Raw genomic sequence first — 10,763 nt, 5'->3', positions numbered from 1 at the left:
CTTGAGGCACTGGCCAAGTTGACGGGCAAGCCCACTGCCGCCAATCAGGATCATGTACTGCAGCTGAGTGAAGGAGGGGAGAAGAAAGACGCAGCCGATGATGACCAGGCTAAGGTCTAGGCATGCATAGATTAGTTTAAATAATTTTGTGTTTATTTGGGATGTAAAAAAACTAATCTTTTTGTGGGTTGGTGTGCAACCCCTTTTTTTAATGCAATGGTTGTATTTCCTTTTCATACTTCTCTCTTGATTCTTCTTTATAACTGTTATGATACTAGGATCCTTAAATAACTAGAATCCTGAAAAACTTGGCTCCTGCAAACAATCCTGAGGAAAAATTCTTTTAGTGAATCATTTTTAGCATACTTGGGTTCTGATAACCAAATAATCTTTGTTTAGGATCCTCAAACATTACTTAGAGTTTTTCAAAAATAAGGATATATGAAACCTTGTGATCTTAGTAAGAGTTTGAAGTCCTGAGTTCCCAGTCTTCGTATGATTCTGATACTAACATGTGAAAGGATCTTCGCTTTAAAACCTTGCTGGGAAGGATCTTGTCAAATTTCAGGAAGGATCCTTGACTTTAGCTTGAGGAAAATCTTCTCTACGAATTTTGTTTATTTTCTGGGGAGTATCCCATCTTCAGCTAATGTCATGGCAAGTTTTTAGAAAGAACCCCAAATTAAGGTAACATGTTAACGTTACAATCTTTAGGGAATTACGGGGAAAATCCCCAAACCGTACGAAAAAATGTTATAAGCTTTATGTGTTTTCAGAGAAGGATCCCAAATTAAGATAACGTGTAAATGTTATGACTCTTAGGAATGTCCTGGGGAAGATCCCAAGTTAAGATAACATGTAAATGTTATAAACCTTAGGAATTTTCTAGGGAAGATCCCAACTTAAGATAACATGTAAATGTTATAAACCTTAGGAGTTTTTTGGGGAAGATCCCAACTTAAGATAACATGTAAATGTTATAAACCTTAGATTCAAACTTTAGGATCTTAACTTATGTTCAGAAACAAGAGGGTTGCAAAGTCACTGAATCGTGAAATTATCCCCTTGTTCACATCCCATAGTTAGATATCGTGCGTCCAAGCAAGGTGTATAAACCTTAACTCGTGTGAAAGAGGTAATTAACTCTTTAAACCTTAGAGGGAATTAAGTACCCTTATTCGTAGGAGAGATGATCAGTCTCTTATCTTGGGAGATTCCTATCGTGATTCGTCGGATGTTTTCAGTCATGGGACTCATAACTGTCCCTTGGGTACCAGGATCCTTGGAAGTCAGGATCCTTAAGTGCCAGGATCCTTAAGTGCCAGGATCCTTAAAGGTTAGGATCCTTGAGCGTCAGGATCCTTCGTTCTATACATGCAACAAATGTTAGCTAGGGGTGGGCGTTAGCCTTGCTAACACCCCTTCGATGCTTAAGTTAGTAATGGTATATGAAGAAAATAAGTAACGAAAAATGAAGTATAGAAGATAAATAGCATGCATACCTTGAGTGTACCGGGAGGTGAACAATTTTACTTACGTGAAATAGGTTTTGAGATGTATAGCGTTCCAGGATCTTGGTAAGATATTTCCAGCCAAGGTGGCTAACCAATATGCCCCTTTCCCGCTTCGGCGTCTATGAGATATGGCCATTCCCATTTGGGTACCAATTTACCTGCACTAGGATCCTTGGTATTTTGGAATGTTTTTCTTAGTACCAAGTCTCCTACTTGAAATCTTCTGACTCTTATGGTTTTATTGTATGCTCTAGTGATCCTTTGTTGATGAGCAGCAATTCGGATCTTGGGAAGATCCCTAAGTTCATCAATAGTGTCGAGATCCTGGGTCAGGATCCTGTTGTTGTCCTCTTTTTTTTGAAGTAGGTATCTTGCTGTGAGAATCACCACTTTAGTGGGGATCATTGCTTCCGTTCCAAAAACTAATGAGTAAGGGGTTTGGCTCGTAGCTACCTTAGAAGTGGTTCTATCTTCCCATAATAAAAAAAGAATCTCTTCTTCCCATCTTCCTTTCTTCTCGTCCAACATTTCCTTCAAGTTGTTCACTATAATTTTGTTGTTGGATTCTTTTTGGCCGTTGGCTTGATGGTGGAAAGGAGTAGACGTCACCATCTTGATTCCCCAACTTGTGCAAAAGTCCCTCGTTCTTTTGCTTATGAATTAGGATCCATTGTCGCATATACTTTCAGCAGGGATCCCGAATCTGGTCAAAATGTTACGTTTGATGAAGGAAACTACCTCTTTGTCTCTTACTTGTACGTAGGCTTCAGCTTCTATACTTCAAGAAATAGTCAGTCATCACTAGCATGAAGACTTTTCCTCCAAGAGCTACTGGCAGTTTACCTACTATATCCATTCCCCATTTCATAAATGGCAAAGGGGAAATGATAGTATGTAGAGGTTCTGCTGGTTGGTGCAGGATGTTGCTATGTCTTTGACAAGCATCGCATTTCTGTGCATGGAGGAAGGAGTCTTTCTTCATTGTTGGCCAGTAATATCCTGTCGTGAATGCTTTGGAACATAAGGATCTGCCCCCAGTGTGGTTTCCGCAGTGCCCTTCGTGAACCTTGGATTATAATGAACCTTGAGATCCTTGTTCTGAATTCTCTCTCAATTTTGTCTTCCTTAGGGATCGTTCCATTTTGGAGGTATTCCATGATAGGTTGGATCCATGATCCTGAAGTTAGGGAAGGATCTTGGATGTTGGGATCCTGACGTTGGACTATCGAGTTGGGATCTTCGATTGCGGCGACATTGGTAGTCTCCTCGTGATTGTCGGGGTCTTTAAGTTTCTTGGTGGGATCCTCGATTGCCGGGATCAATATGTGGATTATAGGGATCCTGGTTTCCGGAAGGATCCTTAAGGAAGATCCTAGATTGGCTAAAGCATCTGCTTCAGCATTGTCTTCTCTAGGAACGTGGTTTAGGCTGAATGTTTCAAATTCTGAGGCCAGATTTTTGAGGATTTGGAGATATAGAGCTAACTTTTCTCCTTTCACTACATAGGATCCATTAAAATGGTTAGTTAGTAGTAAATAATCGACAAATACCTGAAGATCCTTGATTGAATATCCTTGGCTAATTGTAGTCCCATGATCAACGCCTCGTATTCTGCTTCGTTGTTGGTTGCGTTGAATTCACAACTGATTTCCTGGGGTAGGATGTCCCCCTGTGGTGATTTTAGTATGATCCCCAAGCCAGTTCCTCTTTGGTTTGATGCTCCATCTATGAATATTGTCCGCCTTCCCACGTTTTGCTCTTCTAAAGTTGTTTGGCTTCTATTTCAACTTCAGCTCTTTGATCATCACTAAAGTCAGCCACAAAATCTGCTAATGCTTGGGACTTTATGGCGGATCTTGGTTCGTACTTTATGTCATAAGTGCTTAACTTCACAAACCATTTCGCCATTCTTCCTGACATTTCTGGTTTTCTCATAACATTCTTAATTAGATATTTAGTTCTTATAATTATAGGGTGCATTTCAAAATAATGTCTTAACTTAGTAGAAGTTGTTACCAATGCAAGTATAAGCTTTTCAAGATGAGAGTACCTGGTCTAAGGATCCAGGAGACTTTTACTTACGTAGCATATGGGATGTTGGTTCCCATCGAGATTGTTGGCTAGTACAACACTTACCGCGTTTGAGGATACTGAGAGGTAAAGAAGGAGTGTTCCCCATCTAGTGGTTTTACCAATAGGGGTAGTGAGCTTAAATATTTCTTAAGCTCTTGGAAAGCATCTTCATGTTCCTTGGTCCACTCGAATATTTTATTCTTCTTCAAGATTTTGTAGAAAGGCTTGCATATTTCTTAGGATCTTGAGATGAATTTGTTTAGGGCTTCCACTCTTCCTGTTAATCTTTGAATATCCTTTGTCGAGGCTGGTGATTGTAGATCAAGGATGGCCTTGATTTGTTCCGGGCTTGCTTTGATTCCTCTTTTGGTCACCATGTATCCCAGGAACCTACCCGATCTCATCTCAAAGTGGCACTTGGAGGGATTTAGCTTCATTTTATATTGGTCTAGGATGTCGAAGGCTATGTCGAGATCCTTGAGGTGATCCTCAGCTTTTTTGGACTTGACCACCCTGTCATCGATGTAGACTTCCATCGTGTCCCCCAGTTTCTCCTTGAACATCTTATTCACAAACCTTGTTAAGATCCATATAGTCCACTCACACTCTCCATTTACCGTTCTTATTTTGCACCACGACCACATTACCTCGCCATCTTGGGAACTTCACCTCCTTGATCATGCCCGTTTTGAGAAGTTTTTCTACTTCTTCTTGTATAACTTGGTTTATTTCGGGTGCAAATTTCCTTCTGTGACAACCCGAAATATTTGGATCAAGCAAGGTCTAGATTGTAGCGTTGTGCAAGTGAATTCACAATGTAACCTTGTTACAATAAAACCTTGAAAGCCAAAAGGACATTAGTTGCATGCGTATGTATATAAGTTCATATATATATATATATATATATATATATATATATATATATACCTTAAAAATCGTATTTATAAGAACCTCATGAAAGTAAACAAGTTTTAACAAATCAAGACTAGTCAAACAGTGGAATAAAAATCATATATTTAGAGCATTGCTTTATAATATCCAACTTAGTACCCCACCCACCCTAGAACACCCTAAACCAAAATCAACATATGTGGAAGGCTAGAACTGAAATCATCCCTTAGTGGGTGAAACTAAAACCGAAAACCCTTCCATGGGGGACCCCAAGACCGAAATCAACCCCAAAACAAACACCTAGGACTGAAATCACCTCAATGGACCACACTTTGGCCGAAAACACCCTTAATGGGTCATTGTTTGGCCGAAATCACACCTATGATCTCATACAAACATGATTTTGGTCTAGGGGAAAGAAACAGATAGGAATAGTTGACTTAGTGAAGTGACAGATTCATCATTTTCCCATGCAAAACAATACACAACGTATATCCATGTATTACCCACAAGTCACCCAAGTAAACATCAAATCAATTTCCTTCCTTATTTTAAGGACGAATTCGTCCTCCCCAAAATCCACCATATCCATTCTCACCTACTGTTAATCACATTTGCTCTCTAATAACCAATTCCAACTTCCAAGTTCAAGATCTTCAAGTATATTCTTAGAATTGGTAAGTATTCCCTCAAATCTAGTGTATTATACACTTTTATGTAGGTTTCATTATATTTACACATATATTATTATGTATTAAACCTTTAGGATAATAATATTTCCAATGAAGTTCATCCACTCCATTCAAGAGTTTAGGCTTGAGATCTTCACACCATCTTCTCAAACAACCCACAAATCCATTCAATGTGAGTTTATACCCCCACATTTTCAAGCTTTTTCATGTTTTAGGGGGGAATACAAGTATAACTTTGTTATGACACAAATACTTACATGTTTTTCATCTTTATGTTAAAGATAAGATATTATTTGCATAAGATATGGTTAATACTAGTTTTTGGTATAATTATTTGAGATATACATATCAATAAAACAAACATAATCTATGTTATAAAAACATAAGAAAATTTGTGATTTGGAAAAACTACATGGTTTTTGGAAACTTTTATAAAAGATAGCGTTTCTAGCAAAAATGGTTACATTATTGTCATTTACTAATTTGGTGGGTTTTAACCCAAAAATATTATGTTTTGATTTCATATTTTAACACTAGACAAAATAACAACTTTATATTTATATAATAGAGTATATATAAATAGTCTCAACAAGCGCACAAGATAAACTATAACTGGTATAGTTTGGAAGTCACCAACCACACTTTCATTTCAGAAGAACCATATAATTGTTCAAAGGTATAATTATTTCATTTTACAAGAAAAAAGAGTCATAGTTCCCGTGAATCTGTTAATGCTCTTGTGATACATTCTCTTCACCGTACCTACTTAGCGTACACCTTAAGTCCTGCATTATAACCAGAGTCTCCTTGAGGGAGAGCGAGATAGTTGTGTGTAGATCTATATGGGATTGACAACCCCACACCTCAGTTGTTCGCTACAGTTAGGCCGGCAAGTCTAGGGTGACAAAAGTCTACCAGCTCCGACGCCTGAAGAACAACGTTCAGGCATATCAGTCATATTAAGCATGGTTATAATAACTCACGTAGGGATTAAAAATGATTTGGTTTACGGAGTAATTTATACTTCATTAGTTTTATAAAAAGATATAACTACATACTATTTTCAGTACAACAATACTTATACATTTTTGGTCTTAGGGTTTAAGACTACAGTTCACATTTAAGAAAATATTGGATTTTCTGGAAATATACATTGTCATTTTACAAGGAAAATATACAAAGGAAATAAATACATCTATAGTTCATATTTAAGAAAATATTGGATTTTCTGGAAACATACATATTCATTTTACAAAGAAAATATACAAAGGAAATACATACATCTATAGTTCATATTTAAGAAAACATTGGATTTTCTGGAAACATACATTATCATTTTACAAGGAAAAGATACAAAGGAAACACATACATTTTTAGTCTTGAGTACCGGATGTACAACCCGGTTTTAAAGAAAATATCGGATTTTCTAGAAGTATACAAAATCATTTTACACGAGAACGTTACAACTCCTTCTCATACAAAATGCTTATGAACTCACCAACTTAATTTTTGACACTTTTCAAAATCACTTGTATCCTCAGGAAACCAGTAGACAGGTATTCAACCCTTCTTGAGGGTCGGCGTCGTTGTTTTATGTTTTCTACTTTTCAGTTATTTGTATTTAACTTTTGAGCAAACGAAGTTTGTAAACAATGTAAACTTAAATTCTCAATGTATGAATGTTTGCGTTGCTATGTTTCATTTATATTCAATTTTTATGATATTGTACATGAAGTCACTCCATCCGCCCCCCCCCCCCCCAGACGTTTCCGTCGTTCTGGTTTGGGGGTGTGACACCTTCTATTTTGGTGTATTGACCTAAAAGATGGGTCAATGTTGGGTCTAGAGTGTTGCGTCATATGGGATTAATGTTGATATTTTGATTACCCGGTTTGGGCCTGTCCAACCGTCGTTTAAGCATTAGGGTTTGCTTATATATTTTGCATGCATGTATAGCTTTAGTGTTAGACGTTCTCATTAATATCTTTTGCATTGTAACCCTAAACGCACCTCTACAATCGAAGTTCTTCATTGAGCTCTTCTGAGGTGTGAGATATTAATCATTCGACATCTTTTGATCCATCCTTGTGTTCTTTGATTGCTTCATTCTTGTTTATCTGTTTTGAATCTATCGATCTAATAGCGCAATAATCTCATCAATTGGTATCAGAGCAGGAGACTGTGTAATATATATGCATCTCTTCTGTTTGAAGAATCCATTAGGGTTTCCACTTTTGTCGAATATATAGACGCTGTCTTCTTCTTGTCGACGGTGTATCTGGTGTTCGATAAAACCCTAGTTTCAACATCACAAGTCTGATTCAAGCAGGAAGAAGTTTTTCATCATGTCTCACGACGATTCTCAAGTCAATCCAATCAACATCTCCAACAGTATAGGATCCACTACGAGGGTTCCCATTCTCTATACTCAAGATTATGAAGTATGGGCGCATCACTTTGAAGACTACGTCGTTGGATCCGAAGACAATGGCTGTCTTATCTGGGAAGCAATAACATTGGGTCCGTTTGTTCACTCTGGAACGAACAGAACGATCAAGACTCAAAAATAGTATAACCAACTCTTGGCAGACGTAGATAAGATCCCTCAAGACGAAAAAGACAAGGTGTTATGCAATGTTAAAGCCATGAGAATGATCAGATTCGCTTTGCAAGCCGATACTTTCCGTTTAGTAAGTTCATGCACTATAGCTAAAGAAATATGGGATAGGTTGAAAGAATTATATTCGACTGATGAGGATCTAGAACACTCGATCCAAACCCTATTGCTCTCTGAGTTCGGTGCTTTCGAACAAAAACCTGAAGAGAAACTCATTCAGACATTCGATCGTTTCAACCATCTGCTTAGCAAAATGATGAAGTATGGTATTGAAAGGAAGGTGATCGAACAAAAGGTCGCGTTCATGAATGGCTTAAGACCCGAATGGATGGCAGTGGTCTCGACTGTGAAGGCACATGAGCAATTTAAGTCCTACTCGCTGGCGAAACTAATGAGTATACTTAAATCTCATGAAAGCATGGTGTCTAAGGAAGCAAAAGTAGTTTCGGGTGTGGGTTCTCTGGCCCTTGTTTCTAAGAGCAAGAGTGTGGCAGACGAAGAGGAAGAATCTGATATGTCAGAATGCAATCTGACTAATGAAGAATATGCAATGATGGTAATGAACCCAAAGAAGTTTGCTCGTAAAAAGTTCCCTCACAACAAGAACCGAAACTGTCAAGGAAGCTATAGCTCTGAAAAGACAAAAGAGGAGAGTAAGAACACTGCTCAGAAGGACAATGAGAAGGAGAGCAAGTTTGTGGGAGATTCAGGATATGACTGCAACTATTGTCACGGCAAGAACCACTTTGCTAAGGATTGCATGCTGAGAAAGATGTCTGAGAAAAAGGATGATGAAGATGACGAATCTTACCACATGCGAAAGTTGGAGGAGATAAAGAAGAAGAAAGCAACTAACGTTTCTATGAATGCTTTAATTGTGCAGGAACATGTTATTGACGATGAGTTTGGTGGAGTAGAAGTCTGTTCTACAGACTCTGAAGATGAAGAGGTACGCATACCCTCGCATGGAAGAGCTTATGTGGCAAGAGAAGGAGTTACTGAGTCGGCTGGGAGATGCTTAATGGTAACAACCGAAAGTAAGCATGAGGAAGCGAAGCTTAAGGAAGACAAATGTTTCGCTACCAAGCCTGTGAGTGAAAAGATCAGCGATTGCGATCAGTTGATCAAGAAGGTACAATCTATCCTAGAATCACTTAAAATACCAGTAACAAACTACGAAAAAGAATTAAATGAATTAAAATTCAAGTTTTCTAACTTAAGTGGCAGTCTTATGCAAACTCGCTTAGCAAATTCTAACCTAACTGACCAACTCAGCAGGGAGTCTTCCGAGAGTGAGGAAAGAAGGATGTGGATACAACAGAAGGAGTCAAAGTTAGTTAGGGCTAGGGATGAACTTATTTATGTGCAACGAGACAATTTGAAGTTTTTAAAACAAAGAAATGTTTTCTGTTTGATTGCTAAACGCTTATACACTAATATCACCCAGTTACATATAGATTGTGAGATAGGTAAAAAGATTCATAAAATGATTTTGCCTTTCCTTGAATTTAAGGAGGACGAAGTCATTGCTGAATGTGAATCTATAATGTCCTCAGATGAGCTTTCAGTGACATACAAATATGGACTGGACAAAATTGAGGCTTTTATTGAGTCCAATGAACATAAATGTATGTTAAAGAATTTGCTGGACGAAAATGATAAATTAAAAATCAAAACCGAGACCATACAGAAGTTTGACTCATCCAATGTCAAATTAAATTCAGAAAATAAAAGGAATTTAGAAACCACTTCTGAATTTGATGAAGAAAGTGAAATTAGCGAAATTTCAGTAGAGGAAGAGATTGACTGTTCAGAATTTCTCAAGAGCGAATCTGAAATAGCAAAATTGCTTGTATCTGAAAATTCCATTGAGTTCGCTCGCATTTTCAAGGATAAGTCCAGGGTCCTCAAAGAAAAAGCGGTAGTTTATCAAAAGGTGCAAACAGTGCCAAACCAAGTATATGTTGTTGAAGGAATAACTAAGAAACAAACGGTAGAGTTGACCTCCTTGGTTGATAAAGATAACGTTGAAGGTTGTGACAACTACTTCTGGTCTGCACCCATAGACAATGAAGACGGAACGGTTGGCCTGTCGGAGCAAACCTCATGGAGAGTCAAGGGTAGATACGTGACTGAACCCATCAACAAACCTTCAATTTTTGATAAGCCAAGTTCAAGCGGCACGAAAGAGATACCAAACGAACCAATGAAAGCATCAAGCATATCTTCAACAACCGAAGAACATGAGAAGAAACCGAAACCAAGAGCGAATATTCATAAATCTCAAGAGCAAATTGTTGAACAGAAACGCCAGAGGAACAAAAGATACATGAAGAACCTCAATGAGAGAAAACAGTTTTGGCAATCCCAAAACCCTAATTATGTTCACTCTAAAAGGGCGTCCAATCCCAAAGCAAATGACAAATCAAGGGACAAATCTCCTTCAATCGATCATTGCCACACAAGTAGTCACACAAACCGAAAAGGAAGTTTCGGTCCCAACTCTTACTACGCCAAGAACCAAAAGTCAAGTTTCGGTCCTAAATCCAATTCTCCTCACTCGCAACCAAAACCAAACCCGATGGAGGATATCAAAGGAAAGGGAAAGCTCGTTTCTAATAATGAAGCACAAGTTAAGAAAAAGTCAGCTAACCTTAGGACTCCAATGAAAAACTCAACTGAAAAACCAACTAACAATAACACACCCCAATTGAAGCAACATAAAAATAAAATCAAAGTTTACACCATCAAACGAAAAGATGAAACCACATTAATAAAAAGAACATATTTGGTTGATCTTTCTGTTGCAATTCCCTATTCTGTAAAAGACTCACTAGGGCCCAAGAGACTTTGGGTTCCTAAATCTGCTTAATTTTGCAGGTTATCAGTGATGAGCAGTTTGACAACGAATGGTATATTGACAGTGGCTGCTCTTGTCACATGACAGGAAGGGGGGAAGAGCTTAGGGAGTTTCGG

The 10,763-nt window shown here is 38.0% G+C and overlaps 1 protein-coding gene across 1 annotated transcript; it reads right to left on the bottom strand.

Moving 5' to 3' along the window:
* Positions 1 to 1,601: 1,601 nt before the first annotated feature.
* On the bottom strand, positions 1,602 to 2,126 carry LOC145121377 (uncharacterized). Its single transcript, XM_079057132.1, has one exon. The coding sequence runs from the start codon at positions 2,124 to 2,126 to the stop codon at positions 1,602 to 1,604; it is 525 nt and encodes a 174-aa protein (XP_078913258.1).
* Positions 2,127 to 10,763: the final 8,637 nt, after the last annotated feature.

This window comes from Lactuca virosa, chromosome 6 (genome assembly GCF_052849685.1).
Source record: "Lactuca virosa cultivar CGN04683 chromosome 6, Lactuca_virosa_CGN04683_v6, whole genome shotgun sequence".
In the NCBI taxonomy this organism is placed as follows: domain Eukaryota; kingdom Viridiplantae; phylum Streptophyta; class Magnoliopsida; order Asterales; family Asteraceae; genus Lactuca; species Lactuca virosa.
This window is presented reverse-complemented; position numbering and strand designations above follow the sequence as displayed.